General features: G+C 45.2%; 1 protein-coding gene across 6 annotated transcripts in view; it reads right to left on the reverse strand.

The window, feature by feature from the left end:
* The window catches only part of DYNC1I1 (dynein cytoplasmic 1 intermediate chain 1), a 219519-nt gene that overhangs the window by 35128 nt on the left and 161905 nt on the right, over positions 1 to 22486 (reverse strand). For all 6 annotated transcript variants that reach the window (XM_081882855.1, XM_081882857.1, XM_081882858.1 and 3 more), the window contains 3 exons: positions 21400 to 21513; positions 20437 to 20570; positions 19990 to 20134 (listed from right to left, as the gene is read on the reverse strand). In XM_081882855.1, the coding sequence (XP_081738981.1) occupies positions 19990 to 20134; positions 20437 to 20570; positions 21400 to 21513 (393 nt within the window). The remainder of the gene's footprint in view (positions 1 to 19989; positions 20135 to 20436; positions 20571 to 21399; positions 21514 to 22486) is intronic.

The raw sequence follows: 22486 nt of genomic DNA on the forward strand, positions 1-22486 counted from the left end.
ATACACGTCGGATCAAAAAGCTTTGTTCATAGTTATAACAGAGTTCGCTTTTCTATTCTATAGCGGTTTCACTATTATATAGCACATGTTGAAAGTTATGTCTGGAAAAAATCTAGTTACGGCTGGAGAACCGTATGTCATTTTTATGATCATCCTGTACTGTTTTTAATAGTATTTTATCTCTTTTGTAAATCTTGTTGTACACCAGACTGGGATTTTGTATTGGGGGGGGCAGTCTATATGTATTTTTAACTAAATGAATAATTTATAAAATTCAATATTTTGTTTATGAAAAAAGTCATACTCTTAATGGTCTAGCTATGGCTTAAAATGTATTTATTAACTAGAACAATAATTCACATGCACTGCTAATATATACCAAGATCTTATGATTTTGTATTTATAGCTGGAGAAATAAATAATAAAAAGTAATCCCCTTTTTTTTAAAAAAAAAAAACTTAATTAGGCAAAGTAAAGTGTCACAAAAGCATGAGAAAGTTTTCAAGTTATCCAGAACTCTTCATCAGGCAAAGCTGGAGGAATGGAGGAAGAAGGAAAAAAGCTGGCCTGGGTGGGTCCAGGGAATGATGCTTCACTGGAGAAGGTACCATCCACCTGAAGGAGGTGATGGTGCTCCTACTCCTTAGGAGGACGTCCCAGAACCCAAAAGTGCTAAAGAACTATCAGTCAGTGGCAAATATACATTTGGGGGGGGGCATGGTGCTTAAGAAGCTGGTGGTAGTTCAGCTTCAGGCTTGGAGGAGACCCTCTCCAGTGCTAGGATCAGCAGAAGAGTCCCTCTTGGTACAGGGACTTAAGGTGGCATTCAGCTAAGTTTTATTCCAATTAGATCTAATGAAATCAACGGGCCTAGCTTAACCATGTTCATTCATTTCCATGCTGAATACCACCTCTACTCTCTCGGAGGTATGCATGGGATCACAGCTTTACTGTAGTTTGTACTCTTATGCACCAGTCTATCTCACCAAATGTAGGCAGGTCACATCCACACCACTTGAACAGTCATGGCTTCACCCAAAGAATTCTGGGAACAGTAGTTTGTTAATGGTGCTGAGAGGAGGACCGCCCCCACACACAGAGCTACAAATCCCAGCATCCAAAGCAAACTGCAGTTCCCAGGATTTGGGGGGGAAATGCCATGGCTTTTAAAGTGCTGTAGGTGTCTTTTAAATATATGGTGTTGGTGTGGCCCAGGGCTTTCTTCATAATGCCCAGGAACATTTCTTTTCTCTCTCTCTCATCTCACCATTGGGTAGCATCCGTCCATAGGTAACTCAAAAGCTTGCTCACTATTTTGTGACATTTTCATTGGCTCTACTGTTGCTTTTGGAACTGCCTCCTGGACAACAACAGAAACAGACTAACATGATTATTTGCCATTTTTGAAGATGACGTACACCTTCCTTTTCGACATGGGCTCTCCTCAAAAGAGAACCCCATGATCAGCTCCATTCCATATGAAGTGTTACTTTGTCTTTTGGTTCGTTCCTCTCCTTGGTGGGCTTGAGCTCAAGATCGGGTCACAATTTGCAAAGTAAGATCGCTGCGTTTCTAAATCGCTTCTCCTGCTGCAGTGCTGCTGTGAAGTCCCGTCCGCTTTGCTTAATTGATTTCTATGCCAAGGATTTTAAAAATGTGCCACGCTTTTGCATGAGCATGTGGAAGCTATTACAAGAGGAGAATAAAAAGGGGGCAAGAGGGAAAGGTTCCAAGAGCAGACTAAGTCTGGAGATAACATGATGATTAGGCTTTGTGGTTTCTTTTAAAGTCAGGGCATCATAGCTGCGTTCATAGGAAGGAACCATTGAAAAAGAACTTGGGTCACTGGCGCAGGGGATTTACTGTGCAATTCTAGGCATGTAAGTGCCAGTGTCTGGGCAGCTGCTAGGTACATAAAAAGACCTGGCAAGCTGGCACATTATTCTAATTTGCATAAAATCTGTATATGCTTAGTTGTTTGTATATATGCACATTCAGGCCATGTTTCAGTGATGAAAAGAACCTGATTCTAACTGGCAGGACATATTCCGAACTATGAGTGTCAACAGTCTTTTCTGGCTCTAGTGCACAGTCTGTTAGGAAGAACTGCTTTTTATGTGCACAATACAAATGAAATGAGTCTTACACAACAGCTAAAACCTCCCATACATTTTTCCTTATCCACCCCATCCAACAATTGTATGTACTTGCAAGTTCCCCAGCACCAATCAATACCATCCACACATGATAAGCATAACACCACAGATCAACACAACCTGTGCCGCAACTGGAAAGCAGGAAAATGTTCTATGCGCAGAGCAGATAACGCAAGAAAATTAGTTAAGCCACACACTGTGTTGTGCATTTCATCATCAAGATATGAAGCATGTCTGTCTTCAAGGAGTCCCAAGCAATGGTTTCTCCTTGTGCCCATTTCAGCCTTCTCACAACAACACTATGATCACGGTGCTTATGGGGAATAGTAGTAGTATAAAGAAATCTTAAGGGGAAAAACCAAAGCAGGCAAAGTTGGCTGGAGAGATATAATAATGCTAAAGCCTGGAGTCATCCAATGAAGATGCAAGGTAGACAAAAGGAATCACTATTTTGCCCAGTGCCAAGTTAAACTATGGGATTTTCTGCCAAAACATGTAGTGATGCCCATCAACCTGGATGGTTTTAAAAGTGTCTATTAGCCATGATGATTGTGTACTACCTCCAGTCCAGTATGCCTCTAATACTAGTTCTTTGCTTTAATATGCAACCTTCTTAGAGCCAGGACTCACCTTTAAGCTTCATCTATTACACAGAAGCTACTTTCAGTTACTTACTGTGTCCAATCTCTCTTCCCCTTTAGTTCCTTCCTTCCTTTTTTAAAACCCTTCACAGCAAGAGCAAAAAGAAAATGGCAGTGGTAACATTAGCATGATCCACCTTAAGTCAGAGCATGATGCAGACATGGGACACAGCTAGAGGAACAGTGGAAGAAGGTAGGAAGATGCCTTATGCTGAATCAGACTGTTGACCTGACTATGCTGATTATCAGTGGGTCTCCTGGGTTGCAGACAGGGGTCTCTCAAATACCTAGAATGCCAAAGATTGAACCTGGGAACTTCTGCAAGTGAAGCAGATGCTCCACCAACCGTTCCCATCAGTTGGAATCATAGAGGTGGAAGGGACCACAAGAGTAATCTACTGTAGTCCTACCCCCTGCAATGCAGAAATCTTTTGCCCAATGTGGGGTTTGAACCCACAACCCTAAGATTAAGAGTCTCAAGCTCTACCAACTGAGCTATCCAAACACCAATGCAAGTGGTATACAAGTGGTAAATATATGCATTTAATGTGCATCTGACAAGATGCAAGATGGATAAGAAGAGCAGGTTCAGTATAGTGGATAAAGTATTGAACAAGAGCCCTGGGTTCAAATTTACATTCAGCTGTGAAGCTCACTGCCTGACCTGGGGGTCAGTCACTCTTTTTCAGCCTGCCTCCCAGGATGTTGCGTGGGCAAAATGACGATAGAATAAAATGGATCCCATTCTGAACTCCTTAAGGAGTGTGATAAGTGATAAATGGCTTAAACCTCACCTATGAAAATGCTTAACACCGAGAGAGAAGGGGGGGAACACAGTGAATTCCTCAAGCCAGACACCACCTGACTCTGGAAAGCGTCAGTCTGTCAGGCAGCAGTTTTTTGAAGATGTGTTGGGGTATTTTGGGAGGGGGGAGGACTTGATGCTGACAGGTAAACTGGTTATTGAGTTAATCTCCTTAGCGGTTTTATAAAATCTGTTGAGTTGTGACTCACATGGGCCGGTGCTGCAATTCTTACTGTGCATTAACTCTTGTCTCTCCTTTTGCTTCCTTGATAACTGAATACCCCTGCAGCTAAGGATGGAAGGAGAGCCCAATGGATGAGGCCAACAAGATGGCTAAGAATGCTTTGGTTCTAAAAGAAGAAAAGCCATGGCTCAGGACTGCCTAGGGCCTGCAGGCTTTGCTCTTTTTCAACGGTTGGAGGAAAACACTCTGCACATGTTCAGAATCTTTAAACCCCAAGTTGATGCATCCATCATTATGCATACATACAATAAGAGTCAGTACAAAAAGCTGGAGTGCAAGACAACTAGACATAGCTCCAAAGAACTTCAACATTGTGGCACAGCACTGTGTGATGTCCGTACACTAGTAAGCAGAAAAGGCATTAAAATAAATATGGGACATGAACAGCCCTGGTGTTTATTTGTGTATTAGGAGAAATAGCACCAAAAGGGGGCCCAGATCCATGTCAGAAAGAGAGCCAAGGAATCACTATTGCTTCTCAGCAAGCTCTTTTCAATAACCATTTCATAGCTACCATGCTTTCGAATGGAAAGTTTACTATGGCTCAATAGAATACACTAGTTTCCTCCGACAGCCAAGATTAGTGTTTGTGACTGTTAAAACTAGAAGGCCTGTGGAGATTTCATGGGTCATCAGTCATAAAGACTCAAAAGTGATTTATTATCCAAGACATCCCTGCATATGTAAGATCCCCAGTACAGTACATTTCCTCACTCTGACATAACAGAATATTTAACATTTGTTGACAGCCAGGGGAAAATAGGTTGTTTCAAAGGTTTGGTGAGAGTATGTTACTGAGGGGCTCTGATCTATGTCCCCTCAGGGACTATAGGCAAAGCTGATTCCAGTCTGAAGGGAAGCCCTGCTTGCAGCTGAGAATGGTTGATGGTGGTCCCGTTGTTTGCGGAGGATCCCAAATTTGGGGGCTCTGTAGTTAAGCACGAACCTTGTGGATGATGTATCAATTAATCAGTTTGTGGAGCGCTACAGAATGTGGAGGTTTCTCTGCAAAACACTGTAAAATAACGGCAAAACTTTGGTAGAGGTTTGGAGGAGAATCTAAATTAGGGGGTTTGTAGTTAATTTGCCTGTTGAGGGTCAAAGTTCTAATGCCTAGAGAGGAGGGGAAGTTCACAGATGATGATTTTGAAGGAGCGAATAACCTAGAGACCAAGCATAACTGCTACCAGTCTCATTGTTAAGTTTTGCTTACTTTTGGTAAGCCTCCAAAAGAGGGGTGGGCAATCCTTTTTCCTTCTGAGGTAATCTGCCAGTGGGGTGGGCCCACCAAGGGGAAGAACCCAAGACAGCTGTGGGCAAGACCAATGCCAAAAGCAGACCTCCCCCCCACGCCCATTTGCACTGTCTTCCTAAACAGGGCTTTTTCCAGTTGGAACTTGCCGGAACTGAGTTCTGGCACCTTTCAGATGGGAGCCGTTTCCATTATTAGAGAAAAAGGGTGAGCTGTGGCACATCTTTTTCTAGAAAAATAGCACTGCTTCCCACCACCTCCTTCTTTCTCCCTCTCGCTTCCTACGAAAGGAGAAAGAGACTGCTCTTGCCAGAGTTGTCTAGACTGATCCGTCGCAGTCAGCTTTGGAAATTACGCTAAGGGCTACATGCCCACACCTTCTCGAAACGTTTTATCTTGGGCCTGAAATTGGTTTCTTGTGAGAACACCACATATGAACCAAACCACCCTTTTAGGTCTTCTGTGTGAAAAGCTAGACAAAGGCTGGGGAACTGTGGCCCAGCAACATAGCTTATGAACGAGAATTGTGAGAGCTAGAGTCCAGCAACATCAGGAAGGCCAAAGGTTATTCAGCCATGCACTAGACCAGGCATCCCCAAACTCGGCCCTCCAGATGTTTTGGGACTACAACTCCCATCATCCCTAGCTCACAGGACCAGTGGTCAGGGATGGTGGGAATTGTAGTCCCAAAACATCTGGAGGGCCGAGTTTGGCAATGCCTGCACTAGACTGGCGGTGACACACAGAGCTAGGTCTTCTTGGTGGTAGAACCCTGATTATGGAGTTTGCTTCCTAGAGAGGCTTTGTTGGAATCCCTTTGGAAAATGGAGAAAACAACTTGATTGAGAAAAGCATATGGAGCTGGCTAAACTCTCTTTTTAAATGTTATTTATATATGCAGAATATGCTCATTTTGACCGTCATCTGCACATGTTTTGCTTGTCTGTGATATAATCTGACTCAGGTTCTTCAAACTGGAGAAAGGGGAATATATACAAACTGAGCAAGGAACAAATAAGCTGAAAACTTGCAGCGTCAGCAAAACAAAAAACAAAAAAACCCACCCCTGCTTAATATCAAGCCTGTTACCTGATGTGTCAGATCAACATCACCAACCGTGGGGTAGCACAGAGAGTGGAGAGGCATTGTGCCAGCACTGCAGGCAGATGAGCTGCTGCAAGCCTCCAGAATCTGTCTGCAAGCCTCCAGCCACCGTCTGCAGGAGAGCCCATTAACTTCAAAGGGACTTCTGTAGAATAAGTGGTTTCACAATTACAACTGAAGGCTAAATCCTCTGCTTGATTCCCAGCTTTCTTTGTCTAAAGCAGCATTTCCACAAATGTATATCAGCAGCAAACCTGGCGACTATGGCTTATCAGAACTGAGTAAACCTACTTATATTTCACTCACACATTAATTCTGTGTTGAATTTTCACAAGCTTTTCTCGCTACCTAAGTCACCATTTGGAAGTAGAGATGGATAAATCGGTCAATGTCATTTTTTCACCACTTCTCTTTTTTCCAGACTTGAGTTCAGTTTGCAGACTATATATATATATATATAGTTTGCACAAAAATTGTCAGCATTTATTGTGCTTTTTCCAATTTTTGGAAGCAATTTTTACATAATTTCGCAAGCAATTCCCCACAATAGCATTCATTTTTGTGTTACTGTCATTAAGATATGCACACATTTTTTTGCAAATTTTAAAAATTAGTTTTCCAATATACCCCCAATAATAGCTAAATTATAACAATAACAATTAATTCCCAAATTATACAATTATCAGAATGCCAATCAACTTCCAACTAATACATTTCAGTTAAAATGGCTCCCTGCATGGTGGAACAGGTGCATTTCCGATCTTATATAACTGTGTTGCATAATCTTAATTAATATCAGTTACATTTCAGTTATAATAATCATCCCTTAGTCAACAGCTACATAATTAATGATTTCCATTTGTGATGTTATAATATATAAATTTATAATGCTTCCGGTGTGGAACTCCAACTATTATCTTTATTCTGTTCTGCGTGTGAAAACTGGAGATTCCTTCTGTCCATATATGGTGTTGTGTCTTCCACTTCCCAGTTGTTGTTTTCTCCCATCATGATTTGGGGCGGAACTGAATCTCAAAGTTTCTCAGAAGTCTTATCTCTCAGTCCTTGTTTCTATGTCTCGGAACAGGCGACAGTCTGCTAGAAACCAATCTGTCTCACTAGTAAAACATGTCACAGATCATCGCCATTTTCATCTCCGCCTAGGAAAAGGTGGGCAGTTTTCTCAGCACTGAAGATTTAATACTCCTTTTCCAACTCCCAGAATCTCTGCACCGTTCTTATCACAGCCCCCAAATTCTTTTCCTTCCAGCAAGAGATTTATGACCCAATTAAACTTTGTCTTAGATTACAATCCGTCAGTAGCACAAACAAATCTCAGTCTGCTTTTCCTTGTCTGTTGTTTTTAAACGGAGGTGAGGGGAATTACTGTCTTTCCAACACAGTCATACCCCCCTTTCTTCATTTCAGATCACACACAGTTTCCATTTTTGCTTGTTAATATCAATATTACTCCAATGTCCTTTCCTCACTTTTAAATATATTTTTATCTTGTATTCTGGAGAGGATTACCAAATCATAAATATATAAAAGAAGCTTAGAATAAACAAACCGTGGGTTTCCCTCTCCCCAAACGATTCCCACACTAAAGAAAATCTTATCTCAGCTCAAAACCTTGATTTCTGTAGTTGATATGTTCTGCAGTATGTTGTTGCAACCCTTTTCCATAATGCGCGGGTACTTTAAAATCGACTATAAATCCAACTAAACGGATAACCTTTGCTTCTTAATGGCGACGTAGGAGGGTTTTCACCAGGTGAAGTGCTTTTGTACTCAGCGCCTCCCTGCCTTCCACATTCCATGCCAGAGTGAGAGCCAGGTACCAAGACAAACTGTGAGCAAAGCCCATTCCCTGGAGGGAATTTGTAAGGATGATTTACCCTCTGCCATCCTTGTCTTTTGTTTGCCGAGAATCCTCCACCGTCATGGGGGATGCCATTAAGGCAGGTGGGACCGGAAGCCTATGCACATTTTCTCTTAATGTCTGCATTTTTGTGCACATTTGGGGGTTGGAGAACTGCATTGCAAAATTGAGAGAAGTGCAAATGTTAAACTATAGGGCACCCCATTGCCAGACTGCAAGCAGTTTCATTTCCCACCAACATAGCATGGGAAGACTTTTGCCCTGGTCCAGCTCCCATTTGCACTGTTAGGACTGATTAACTACAGCAAAGCATGTGTAAAAGGGCTCTCTGAGCAAAGCAAGTGGATGGCATCAGCCCTCCCTGCAATTCTTTCAGTAGCCATTCAGATGGGGAGAGGCCATAGCTCAGTGAAGCACTTGCTTTGAATGAAGAAGGCCTCAAGTTCAATCCATGGCATCCAAACTTAAGATCCAAAATCTGCATACACCTCCTTAGCAAACTAAGCATAATTGGCTTGAAGCAAAGGACTGTTGATCCATTTGCTTCAGCACCTATCGCTTCTCCACCCCTCACCCCCCATGAATAGTTTCAAGACTCTCCCCAATGAGCACATGGAATCACTGAGGACAGATGGTGAATTCTCTGCCCAAAAATGTTCACAAAACATCTCCCCCATGTTGGCTTCATAAGGTGGTACAGTCAAGAACTTCTGCAGCTCATAGCTGTCAATGTTTTCCTTTTTTAAAGGGAAATTCCCTTATTCTGAATAGGATTCCTCGCAAGAAAAAGGAAAAGTTGACAGCTATGCTGTAGCTGGCATTGCATTTGATTTATTTCTTTTCTTGTAATGGAGACTGAGGGTGTTTTGACTAGGGCCATATTTGTTGAAGAGACTATCAAGGCCATGGACTAGGACCTGTGAGTTTCATGATATGTATTTTTTCCAGTTAAAGGGATCCATGCCAGTAGCCCAACCTGTGATTTTCATAATGCTGTGCTGGTTTTGATGATATTGTCACAGAAGAAGAAATAAAGTTTATTAAGTGGTTCCCGGCAATTTTTGAGAGGTCCGCAAAACCTCAGAGTTGAGAGCCACTGATAGTTCATCCTACATGAACAAATCTGCAATTTTGTGCATACAAGAAACTGCTCATGAAGCCTTTAAAAAGAGGGAGGGGGGAAACCGTGTGGTTACAGTGGAATAGATAAGCAAAATCAAGAGAAACATTGTGGAAAAACTCAGTGCCGGCTTTTGATCACCTGACTTCACTTTGGTTTTGCTCCTTCAAATTACCTAGAGAAAGACCATAATCTTCTCCTCATACAGCTGGATGGGAGCCAGACCTCTGGCTCCAGAGGTAAAGGGCAAAAAGTAAAAATCCTGTCTGAACAAGCAGCTCCACCCATTCCTCTGAGTCAGTTTGGCTTTCTGACAACAAAATTGAGCTCTGAAGAAAATTCATTCATTGCTTTGCTTCTGGACAAAACTCAAAATGCTGAGCTCGTACAACAGACAGGCAGATCCCCAAGTAAGCCAGAATGCTACTTACTGACAGATCTACAGCTAGACCATGTAGCTCACTGTAATGACTAGGACACTTTTAATTTTTCATCTGTAGGACACAATATATTCAGAAGTAGACATATTTTCAGAAGATATCTGGTTTTAGGATTACCAAGGATGAAGAGAGAACCGGCTTTTGCTTCTCTGTCAGGTCACCTGGTGTGGGACGCAGGTGGCGCAGGTGATTAACCCACAGAGCCTAGGACTTGCCAATCAGAAGGTCGGCGGTTCGAATCCCTGTGACGGGGTGAGCTCCCATTGCTCGGTCCCTGCTCCTGCCCACCTAGCAGTTCTAAAGCACATCAAAGTGCAAGTAGATAAATAGATAAATAGGTACTGCTCCGGCGGGAAGGTAAACGGCGTTTCCGTGCGCTGCTCTGGTTCACCAGAAGCGGCTTAGTCATGCTGGCCACATGACCCAGAAGCTGTACGCCGCTCCCTTGGCCAATAAAGCGAGATGAGCACCACAACCCCAGAGTCGGTCATGACTGGACCTAATGGTCAGGGGTCCCTTTACCTTTACCAGGTCACCTGGCGAGGATTCTCACTCGGCACAGGCGATTAAGTGAGCGAGTTTACAAATTGGATTAGGGTGATGCACAAAGAATAGCTCCTACCGGTGCTCCTGGCTGAGTTCAGTGCCACGCATCTGGGCCTTCTGGAAATGCCCTAGGTGATCATAGTTTAATGATACAGCACATGCCTCGTAAGCCGCAGGACCCAGGTTCAACTGCTGACAACTCCAAATCTGGCTAGAAGGTTTCCTGTCTGAAACATTACAGTAGGGTTTCCCAAACTTGGGTCTCCAGCTGTTTTTGGACTGCAACTGCCACCATCCCTAGCTAGCAGGACTGGTGGTCAGGGATGATGGGAACTGTAGTCCAAAAACAGCTGGAGACCCAAGTTTGGGAAACTCTACATTAGAGACTTGCTGCCAGTTGGTGTAGAGAGAATGCAGAACTATACTGAGGTCTGACTCAGTATAATCTGTTCCCTATATCCCAGAAAAGGCTGATAACTCTTTCCCCGCTCAATGCATTCCCTGTGCTCCAAGCAGTGAAGCAGCCATCTAGGCTGCACTTCCTAGGTTAAAACCCACATTGGCTCCTGTGGGCTGGTACGGACCAGGTAGGCTCACAAGTCTGAACTGCAAGGACTTTGAAACAGTGAAACTACTAAATTAGATAAGTAAAGAAATGCCTTTTTTGCTACTGCACTTTGAAATGGAATAAAACAAATAAGGGGACTGGGAAAGGAATGTTGCAGTGGCTGGGCTTTTAGGGTAGATTCATTTGAGATCCACAAGAAAGCCTTGTTCATCCACTAGTTCTGCTGTAATGTTCACTCAGCAAGGGGGAATAAGTTTGTTTCCTAAATTGTATATAACTTAAAAACCAGATCATGCCACCCACGTTCATACCAGTAGTCTCCCTGAGGTCTGGCCATGTGGTTTCTCTAGCCAAGGCAGAAGAAAATTCTTTATGCCACTTTTGTCTTACTTCCTTACTTCATGTGGCTGATACAGTCTAGATGAGTCTTGGGTGTGTTTGCAAATACGATGCTATAAACTGCTTACTGCTCTGAAGACAGTGAAGTTTAATGTGACTTGAGTGCAGAGGGAGTGAACCCTTTTATCCAAGTTTGTTAATTTTCATTTAGAGGTTTTTTTCCTTGCTGAAAGGGTATTTATTGATGCTACAATGTATGCCATGGCTTTCTGTTAAGGACACTGTTGAAGGTCTGGTCAAGCAAAACAATAACTTCTGTTCTATAGCGATAGAAAAATCTTTACCACAACAATAATATTGTTACAGTGGCGTAGCGTGGGTTGTCAGCACCTGGGGCAAGGCAAGTAATTTGCACCCCCTAACCCGTGGATTTGCGCCCCCTAACCCGTGGATTTGTGCCCCCTAACCCGTGGATTCGCGCCCCCTAACCCTAACCCCCAGATGTTGCGCCCAGTGCGGCCTGCCCCCCCTGCACCCCCCACGCTACGCCACTGTATTGTTATAGGTTTGGGGGGGCAGGGTCAGTCTGGATGATATTCATTGGTCCCTTCCAGGCTTGTGATCCTTGATGCAGCAAGGTTTAGAATCTAGTAGAAGAGGCCACTGAACTAAGTCAGACAGGTTACCATAAAGAGAAATGGGTGGACCTTTTACTACCTCAGCTGCCATCCTAGGATGGAGAACAGGGGGCCAAGGGGGGCGCTGGGTGTGTGAGAGAGTTTTGGCTGATGCTGGAAGCTGAAGACACAGAGGCTTGTCTTGCCCTATACTGTACCCAGCGCATGGCTTGGGGCTTTTCTGGAAACCTAATTTTGGAGTCTTAATGCAGTGAGTACCTCCATCCTATGGTCAAGTTGTATAAATAGAACCACATAACCTAAGGATACCACAGCCTCCCTTGACCTTCATTCCAAGGAAACTGAACCCAGGATAAGCACAGGCATCCCGTTGTCTCTTGGTACTCAGAAATGGGGGACCTTACAATAACATACAATACAATACAATACAATACAAATAGATGATATTAATATAATATTAATTCAGCAGGGCCACACTGATAAAATAATTTTAAAAATCACTTAACTTGCTTACAATTTAAATGATTACATCTGCACCTCTGCGATAATAATAATAATAAATTTTATTTATATCCCGCCCTCCCCAGCCGAAGCCGGGCTCAGGGCGGCTAACAACACCAAAATAGTGCAACATTATAAAAACATTATAAAAATTAATTAAAATCAAGATTGATGGCAGCCATAAAGTTTTGTAAAGGTTGCCAAAGGAGGGGGTCAGGCTGCGCCCTAACCAAAGGCCTGGCGGAACAGCTCTGTCTTGCAGGCCCTACGGAAAGATGTCAAGTCCTGCAGGGCCCTTGTCTCTTGTGACAGAGCATTCCACCAGGTTGGAGCCACAGCCGAAAAGGCCCTGGCTCTAGTTGAGGCCAGCCTAACCTCTCTGTGGCCTGGGACCTTCAAGGTGTTTTTGTTTGAAGACCGTAGCTTCCTCTGTGGGGCATACCAGGAGAGGCGGTCCCATAGGTACGAGGGTCCTAGGCCGTATAGGGCTTTGAAGGTTAAAACCAGCACCTTAAACCTGATCCTGTACTCCACCGGGAGCCAGTGCAGCTGGTATAGCACCGGATGAATGTGATCTCGCAGCGAAGACCCCGTAAGGAGTCTCGCTGCGGCATTCTGCACCCGCTGGAGTTTTTGGGTCAGTCTCAAGGGCAGCCCCACGTAGAGCGAGTTACAATAATCCAGTCTGGAGGTGACCGTCGCGTGGATCACAGTAGCTAGGTCAGGGCGAGAGAGGTAAGGAGCCAACTGCTTAGCTTGGCGGAGATGAAAAAATGCCGCCTTTGTAATAGCTGCAATCTGCGCCTCCATGGAGAGGGAGGTATCGAAGATTACACCCAAACTCTTAACGGACGGTGCTGGCACTAATTGCACCCCCGCAAGAGATGGGAGCTGCCCCCTCAGTCCCATATCATCCCGTCCCAGCCAGAGGACCTCTGTCTTTGAAGGATTTAACTTCAACCGGCTCCCACGTAACCATCCAGCCACAGCCTCCAAGCATCTGATCAGTGTGTCTGGGGCCGAGTCAGGATGGCCATCCATCAACAGATAGAGTTGGGTGTCATCAGCATACTGATGGCAGCCCAGCCCAAAACTCCGGACAAGCTGGGCGAGGGGGCGCATAAAGATGTTAAAAAGCATTGGGGAGAGAATCGCACCCTGAGGCACTCCACACACCAAGGAGTGGCGCGATGACAATTCCCCCCCAAGCGCCACCCTCTGTCCCCGACCAGAGAGAAACGAGCGCAGCCATTGAAGGACTGTGCCCTGGATCCCCACGTCGGCAAGGCGGTGGTCCAGAAGTTCGTGATCGACCATGTCAAAAGCTGCTGACAAATCTAGAAGAATCAGCAGCCCCGACCCGCCTCGATCCAGCTGCCTACGAAGATCATCTGTTAGGGCAACCAGAGCCGTCTCGGTCCCATGACCAGCGCGGAAGCCGGACTGGAATGGATCCAGAGCTGATGTTTCATCCAGAAACCCACCAAGCTGTTCAGCAACTGCTCTCTCAATCACCTTACCCAGGAACGGAAGATTCGAAACCGGGCGGTAATTGGATAGATCTAAAGGATCTAATGATGTTTTCTTTAAGAGCGGGCGCACAACTGCCTCCTTCAGTTCCCCTGGGAATGTCCCCGTGCCAAGGGACAAATTGATGATATCCCCCAGGAGGGCCCGCACCTCGTCTGGACACGCTCTAATCAGCCAAGACGGGCACGGGTCAAGAGGACAGGTGGTGGGCTTTCCAGCTCGGAGGAGTCTGTCCACATCGGCTGGGGATATCCGGTCGAAGTGGTCCAATACTGGACCCGAGGACAGTCGAGGGGCCTCCAGTTCCTTTATTGTATCCAAATTGGCAGGGAGGTCATGGCGGAGCAACAAGACCTTCTCCGCAAAAAAGCTCGCAAATGCCTCACAGCTGTGTGTCAAATTGTTATTTAAATTTGGCTGTCCTTCGAGGGACGTTAAAGACCGAATTATACTAAATAATTGCGCCGGGCGAGAGCTAGCGGATGCAATGGAGGCCGAGAAGTAGGACTTCTTAGCGGCCTTCACAGCCATCTCGTAGGTTTTCATAAAAACCCTATAAGATGTTCTTGAAGCTCCGTCACGGGCACGCCGCCATACTCGCTCTAGCCGTCTGAGGTCCCGCTTCATTTTCCGGAGCTCCTCGGTAAACCAGGGAGCCCGGTTTCTGCGGGGTCGCAGAGGGCGCTTAGGATATGGCCAGTACAGTATTGTTTTGTGGTACAATACAGAAAGAAATTGACCCAGGACTCGAACACACCAGAACAAAAATGTGGACCCCATCCTAGAGTTGTCCCAGACCTTTTCCACTTTAAATGCATGTCCCCACGAAATCTGGACTTTCCAAGAATTAAAAACACACTTCATTTAAAAGGGGGGTGGGGAGGTCTGAGATAACAATGGGGAGGTAATTGTGTGGCTGCCCTAGCATTAATGGGGAGACAAGCAGTTGTAAATCCACACTCTGCTCCTGTATGGACAAGCCCCTAGTGTAAACTACTCAATGCTGCCAAAATGGGCACATTAGACATTCTGTAAAGGGGCATGGAGAGTGTGGGCATGTTTATGAATGACCAGAGCAGGGCAGCTAAGCTTGCATGGGAGAGGAAAATCTCTGGCAATCTCCACCAGATGAAACTTCCAATTGCTCGGCAAGAGGATCCTGAGCTGTTTCAGGATAATCACCGTTTATATGTCAAGTGAGCTTTCATTTTAACAATTCCCCCAATTGTTAAATTTCAGGGAAAGGTCATGGTTCAGTGGCAGAGCAATTCCTTGCATGCAAAAGGTCCCAGGATCAATGCAGAAGAAGAAGAGTTTGGATTTGATATCCTGCTTTATCGCTACCCTAAGGAGTTTCAAAGCGGCTAACATTTTCCTTTCCCTTCCTCCCCCACAACAAACACTCTGTGAGGTGAGTGGGGCTGAGAGACTTCAAAGAAGTGTGACTGGCCCAAGGTCACCCAGCAGCTGCATGTGGAGGAGCGGGGAAGCGAACCTGGTTCCCCAGATTACGAGACTACCACTCTTAACCACTACACCACACTGGCTCTCCAGTGGACTATTGGACTATTATATGCTATATGACTATTATATCAGGGTGAGCTGACACCATCCAAGTCCTAAACTAGACATGACATGACATGATTCTTTGCATTTAATGTGCAAGGCTTTTTAAAAAAAGGCAAATTGCATGTGTGAATGTGATAATTATGAGGATCCTATCAGGCATGGATAGGGAATTCAACCCCTTCCTCCCTTGCTGCAGTCCTGAGGAAAATCCCTCTTCTGAAGCTGATACTTTAGGCAGCAAAGCCACATTGGGGCCACTGCAAAGATGCCTTTAGCATGAGCTGCAGTTTGGTTCTAATCTGTTTCTTTTCCCTGCAGTCATGTAGTACAATATTAATTGTTCTCCCTTGTTTGCTCTCCTTGGCCCCTCTCTTTTGAGAGGGCCTCTTGTTTCACTTAATATTTGCTTCTTGTTCTCCATCCATACTCTCTGCTGGCCTTTTTAGAAAGTGCAAAATTGTTTCTCGTTACTCATTTTCAGTGAAAATGTCAGTCAAAAAAATATTCCTTAAAAGTAAGAAACTGAGGCCAATATAACAATCCATGTAAATGTATACTTTTGGTACAATTACATATATGGAGGGGGGTTTTTTGGGGGGGGTGCCTATAACAGAGTGACACGGCTGCATTTGAACAGAATACTAACTCCTCATTTGTCTGAATCATGCTGACAACAAACCACAAGGTGTTGTTTTTTTCATGAGTAAAGTATTTTATGGTCATTCCCCAAAGAAAAATTTCCAGGGCATCTCTAACACGAATATTCTCCTATACAACCATGTTATTTAGGCCAGTGTTTCCCAACCGGTGTTCCGCGGCACACTAGTGTGCCGCGAGACGTTGCCTGGTGTGCCGCGGGAAAAATTAAAAAATTCGAAAGATATCTGGAGAGGCGGCCTTCAGGCGAGTTTTAATTTTAATTTTCCTTCTCCCACTTAATGCCCCACGCTCGCCCGAGCAGCTTGCAGTCCTCGGTAACCACGGCGACCCGAGGGAGGGGAGGGAACAGGGAAGTCGAGGGCGGCGGCGAGCCGCGATGACGTCAGTGGGCCGCGCCGCCTCGCCCTGGCACGGTGTGAGAGCCCCGGCTAGTGGCGCGAGCTTCGGAATAAGTGGGATCCGCGTGCGCGAGACCGAGATCGCGGGTAAGGAGCTCAGCCCTGGGCAGGAGGAAGCGGGGCCGCGCGTGCGGGCCACATCCCCACAGAGAGCGAGCCTCCCCCGGCCCACCACTCTGGGCAGGTCCACTCGCATGAGGGGGCGGCGATGGCGACGGCCGGCAGCTTGCCTGCAATGCCATCCCTCGAGCAGGCGAGGAGCCCGGAGGCTACCAGATGCGAGTCCTCTTTCCCACCCTGCTCGGGAGTCCAGAGCACTTGGTCGCATTCAGGATCTAGAGTGGGGAAGCGGGGCTTGTGTCTGGGCTGGACACATTGGGCTGCCTGTGCCGCTCGACCTGCGGGGAGAAATCAGGGTGGGAGTCACGACCGTGAGGCAGGGCTGCCAAGTGTGGCAGAAGAGGACACGGCCGTCGCACCTGTCCTTAGGTAGGAGCTTCTTCCGTGTCAACCTGCTGCCCTAAAGTCTTGGCTTTTTTCTTGGCTTTTTGGCGGTTGGCACAGAAGGAAGGCAAGGGGGAGGGGAAAAAATTGAAACTTACACTTTCGTGCGTCCCTCCCGGCGTGACGCTGCACGCTGACGTCACGGGGCTGTAATGGTGGTGTGCCTCGAGATTTTTTTCATGAAACAAGTGTGCCTTTGCCCAAAAAAGGTTGGGAAACACTGATTTAGGCCATACATGTTTTTAAGTTAATGGCTCAAAAGTAGCAGGAAAAGTTGCACCTGAAATCCTGTTCAGTCCTGTACAGTCTACTCTCAGAAGCCAATACTTTCCTTTTGAAGCCATAGCTAAGATTATTTAAGGCAGAATAATGGGCTGTTTTGATAAAAAAAATCTAAGAGACTCAAGCCTGCTTTTTTTCATGTGGTATTATATAATTCTGCATGATAACATGATAAGGAGCACGGCCATTGCTGCACATTAACATTTGTTAATAATCCCTAGTATAGCTTAATGAGCAGGTGGCCTTTAGAAAACAATTTACATGTTCAAAGCAGTAATACCCAAATAGATACAAGATTCAACAGATTCATCCTACCAGGATATCTCTTGACTTTTCGGCATCCTGGTTCTACTTTCATGGTGTGCTGTGATCTCATGCCTCAGTAACATCAATATAGGAATGAGGTCCTAGCAGAAAATTATTGGATTCCTCACAAATAAAATTCCTAGAGGTCCTTGAAAGAAGGCAGTTTAAATCAGGTTTGGCTGAGTGGCTTAACAATCAATTTGTCCTCCCAGGGAACTTTGGGAATTGTAGTTCTGCAAAGGGAGTAGGGGTCTCCTAACAACTCCCACCGCCCTTTACAAACTCCAGTTCCCATGATACTTTGGGAGAAGCCATGACTATTAGAAAACTATTTTTGCTGTTGTTGTTTAGTTGTGTCAGACTCTTCGTGACCCCATGGACCACAGCACGCCAGGCACTCCTGTCTTCCACTGCCTCCTGGAGTTTTGTCAAATTCATATTGGTAGTTTTGAGAACACTGTCCAACCATCTCGTGCTTTAAACACTTTGTGTAGATGTGGGCAAGAATGCTGTAAGAGGCAGGGAGATAATCTGACCACAGCAACTTATGAGCCCCCTTGCCCAACCTTCCAGATATACCAAGTCACATGGAAACCACTTCCCCATAATGGTCGTGAGGCTGACTAGGACCATTTTTACCTAGCATTACACCAAGCAAAACATCCGACAATTAGCTGCATATTTTCCCACAGAGATACACTCAAGACTCCTTAGATGTGGGGTGGGCAACAGGCAACCATCACAACATTTGCTGCAGGCCTTCCCCTTGCAGGGAAAATTAGCCACAGCCTGCCACAGCCTCTTTGTTTCACTTAATATTTGCTTGTGTGTTTCAATCTTATTTATCAGACTGGGGTTAACTGGAATACATGGGTCCATGTACAAAGGTGCACAGGAAGAAATCCACTGCTCCCCAGAGAACAGCAGCTTAAGTCAGAACCTATGTAAAGTTCCTCAGGCCAGCTTCAAACAGTCTCCACCAGGCGGTTGTCACACTCCTTCATATATTTGTACTTACACACACACACACACACACACACTCAATGGCCTTTCCATATTAGCAGGTACAGAAAAGTATGGTGTGTGGGTGAGTATATACGCGGGTGGCAAGGGACGCGGGTGGCGCTGTGGGTTAAACCACAGAGCCTAGGGCATACCGATCAGAAGGTCGGCGGTTCGAATCCCCGTGACGGGGTGAGCTCCCGTTGCTCAGTCCCAGCTCCTGCCAACCTAGCAGTACGAAAGCACGTCAAAGTGCAAGTAGATCAATAGGTACCACTCTGGTGGGAAGGCAAACGGCGTTTGCCTGGTTTGCCAGAAGCGGCTTAGTCATGCTGGCCACATGACCCGGAAGCTGTACGCCGGCTCCCTTGGCCAATAAAGCGAGATGAGCGCCGCAACCCCAGAGTCGGTCACGACTGGACCTAATGGTCAGGGGTCCCTTTACCTTTACCTTACACACACACACACACACACACACACAAAATCAATGGCCTTTCCCCTGCACTATCATCAATATTAGCAGGTACAGAAAAGTATGGTGTGTGGGTGAGTATATATGCCCTTCATGCAAATCCCACGGCAGCAAAAAGCAGAGCTTAAGAAACACATTAAAACAAGGTAATTCAAAGCATATCGAAACAAATAAACAGTAGCCTCTCAAGGATTGGGAATTTGCAACCCACCCACACACACACACAAAAACTGGGTGCATTTTCAGTAGGTACTTAGTTCACTCTAAGCTTTTTGCAGCTATAATAAGCAAAAGCTAATGTGGGGGGGAGAGAATGCAGTGGGCACTGAATCAAACAGAGTTTAGATCTGAAGCAATTCTTGACACTGCTCCATTTTCATTCATATTTGTGTGGACATGCAGTTAAAATCTGAATTCAAATCCTGGCTTCAGTGAATGACCTTAGGCATTTCTCAGCCTCTCTTCACAGCACGATGGATGATGCCGAGACCATCTGGTTTATGTCACACTGGGCCATTTGGATCCTTTATCATCTGCTAGTCTTAATTATTGCGCATGATGGGCAGATACTATGCTCATCCTTGTATAAGGTTGATTCTTGAGAACTATGAGCCATCTAAGGAGCCATTTCCTTTTATATCGGGGATTGTTAGCATGCTGGGGGCCTGGTGGCGGCATTCACCCTTGGCCAACCCCTCAGAGGAATGAATGCTAGTAGCGGGCATGGCCAAAAGTGAGTGTGGCCACCCTACACCCCACATGCACATTCTCACAGGCATGCACACAAAACACACAAATATAGGATACACACAGGCGCAGGACACATACAGGTACACACACACAGGCCCCTGCTCCACGTACATCAGTTGAGAATGGGAGCCGTCGCTCTCTCCCCACTCATCTGATGTGCAGGAAGTGGGTGGTTTCCATCTCTGTCTAGGCCAGAGCCCCAAAGAGGATGAAATCCACCCCAGCCACTTATCAGTTAAGGTTGAAGACCCAAACCAGCTCCGCTAACCCCATCTTTTACCTTTGTAGTCCACAGCTTGACGGTCCAGTCAAATGATGATGTCACAAATAGATGGGAGAAGTCAATCGGACCCACTGCCATGTGGCAGTTGATTCCTGTCACAGGACCTTGGTGGCCTTCAAAGATTTCACCAATGCCCGCTTTACTGTATAAGGAGAGAGGTGTACACTTAGGAAACATCCAACACCAGAAAATGTCGCGAATCTAGAGGATCTATCTGTATCCCCCCCCCACCCTTAATAGTGCTTCAGGTATCGAGTTTTGATTAGGGAAACAAAGCTAGTAGAAGGGCTAGAAGGTAGACTCACTACTCCTATGAAATTCACAATGACCACTTTCCTCATCATGTCTGTTTTGGCCCTTATTGTAACCTAGGCAACCTAGAGATATCTACTATGAGCTAAATGCATTTAGTAAAAAAACCTACACACACATACACACAAATACCTTCCATGACGACAAGCTGTGTAAACAGTGCCCTCTTCACTTCCAACTACAAAGTTATTGACGTCTCCAGTTGGGAAAGCCATTCCAGTAACCGCCACTGGCTTGGATTTATTGTACACCAGCTCCATGCTCTCCTAGCAAAATAGAATTTCCCCCAATGAGTTGTTTCTGAATATATTACAGAAATAAAGTACTATTTTCTTAATAAATTTTCATTGACAACAGAGAGCTGATCATTGTGGACCACCTGAAGGAAGTTCATGGACCACTGGTGGTCCACAGGCCACAGTTCAGGAATTACTATTCTAGATTTTGAATGGGCCAATGGCTCTTTGCTCCCAGTCTTCTGCAGCCAGATGGACTACAACTTCCATTAGCTGTAGCCAGTTGGGATAGGAAGTGCAGTCCTAAAGATCTGCAGGGCACCAGGTTGGAGAAGTCTGTTTTCTAGAAAGGTAAGAGTTAGTGCCAAACCCAACAATGACTACAGCAACACAATAACAGGAGAGCGAAAGGGGCAGAAAAATATTTGTCAATTTTTTGAGATGGTCTCCTTGCTTAGCATAGTCACTGGATGCAGATAATAAGCTGTACTTTTCTTGAGTGCCACACAACAATCTAGTCTTGCCTTTATCTAGTCAATATTTGGTAAAGAATGCGGTAGAGTAAGTGTGATATACACCACAGGCGACTCGTATGATTACCTGTGCTTTAAAATGGATTATTTCATTTTCACTTGAAATTGACCTGCATATTAACGCATTACAGTAATTACATGATTTGTGGCAGAGGAAATGGGCTTTGGCTCTTCGAGGAGCCTATTGCTAGAAATAAGCTGCACTCTTTCAAGTGCATCCACAGGTTTTAGTTTGTATTGGATGTGAAGTTTGGGCTTTTAGGGATGAGGTGGGTATCAGATTTAACTCCAGCACTTTCTTCTTGTGTAGGTAAAAACAAACCCACCTGTGGAGTTGAGAGCATATCCAGGCTCCAGGAACACATTTTGCCATCTGTCGAAACGGTAATGAGGTTGTGAGCATTCTGTGTCCCGACGACATTTACACAGTATACAGGGTGCTGAAAACACACAAAATGTCTGGAATCAGAGGGTGCCTGCTCACATTTTGAAAACATACGTATCCAAATGATTCAGACATATTATTTGCAAAGGAAATTAGGTTGCCACATAATGCCCAGAACTCCTCTGTCTGCGGGGTAGGATCGTAAACATTTTTGTTTTGTCAAAAACTTGATTTTTTTACAAGAGTAAACAACAACAACAAAAACCAAAGTCCCCCTGCCCTCTCAAAGCTTCATTTTACACCATCATAAACTAACCAAAATGATGACTGCTGTGAAAATGGATTAAGTGGGGGAAATTTCACCTGCAGGGATACATTATCATGCTACTGATGGTGTTTGATGCTAGAAAAGTAAGAGCAAAAAAGAGACAAATCTTCAGACGGAGCAAAAATGTGTATTATTTAATGAAGAAAATAGGTGCAGTGGGGCGGGGGGTATTGCAGCCATCTCTGACACAGCTTGGACTTTGCAGAAAACATTTTCATTCACACTTTGGAGGGAGGGACATGAATGTCAACAAATTCATTAAGACCTCTTAATCATAGGCCAATATATGGTCTCATTTTCATTGAAAATAACCTGAAATAACTGTGCCAGGCTATTGTATTATTTTAGATTTACAATGGGCCACAATTCTCTCCCACAAAGGGAAGAACTAGGTCTTGAGCATGCCTATAGATGTGTTTCCCTACAATCTCCAGTGTGTGACGACTGGCTGTTAAGGTGGCCTTGTGTCCTACTTTCCGTAAGACAGTCCTGTATTTGAAGGGTTTTTGGAGTAGTCCTCTCTTTGAAACAGTTCCCTGGTCCAACGCCCGTTTAGGGAAACAATATAGAAGGGGCCTTGAAGTTGACCATCAGCTGTTAGCACCTGGGCAGCAGACTGCGCAGGCACACAAGTCACCTCAGAGCACTCTTCCCCACCACAATTCAGGTTGTGCAATGAAAGTGGATTTGGGGCCCTTGT

The sequence above is a fragment of the Podarcis melisellensis genome (genome assembly GCF_964234715.1).
Source record: "Podarcis melisellensis genome assembly, chromosome: 12".
NCBI classification, from domain to species: domain Eukaryota; kingdom Metazoa; phylum Chordata; class Lepidosauria; order Squamata; family Lacertidae; genus Podarcis; species Podarcis melisellensis.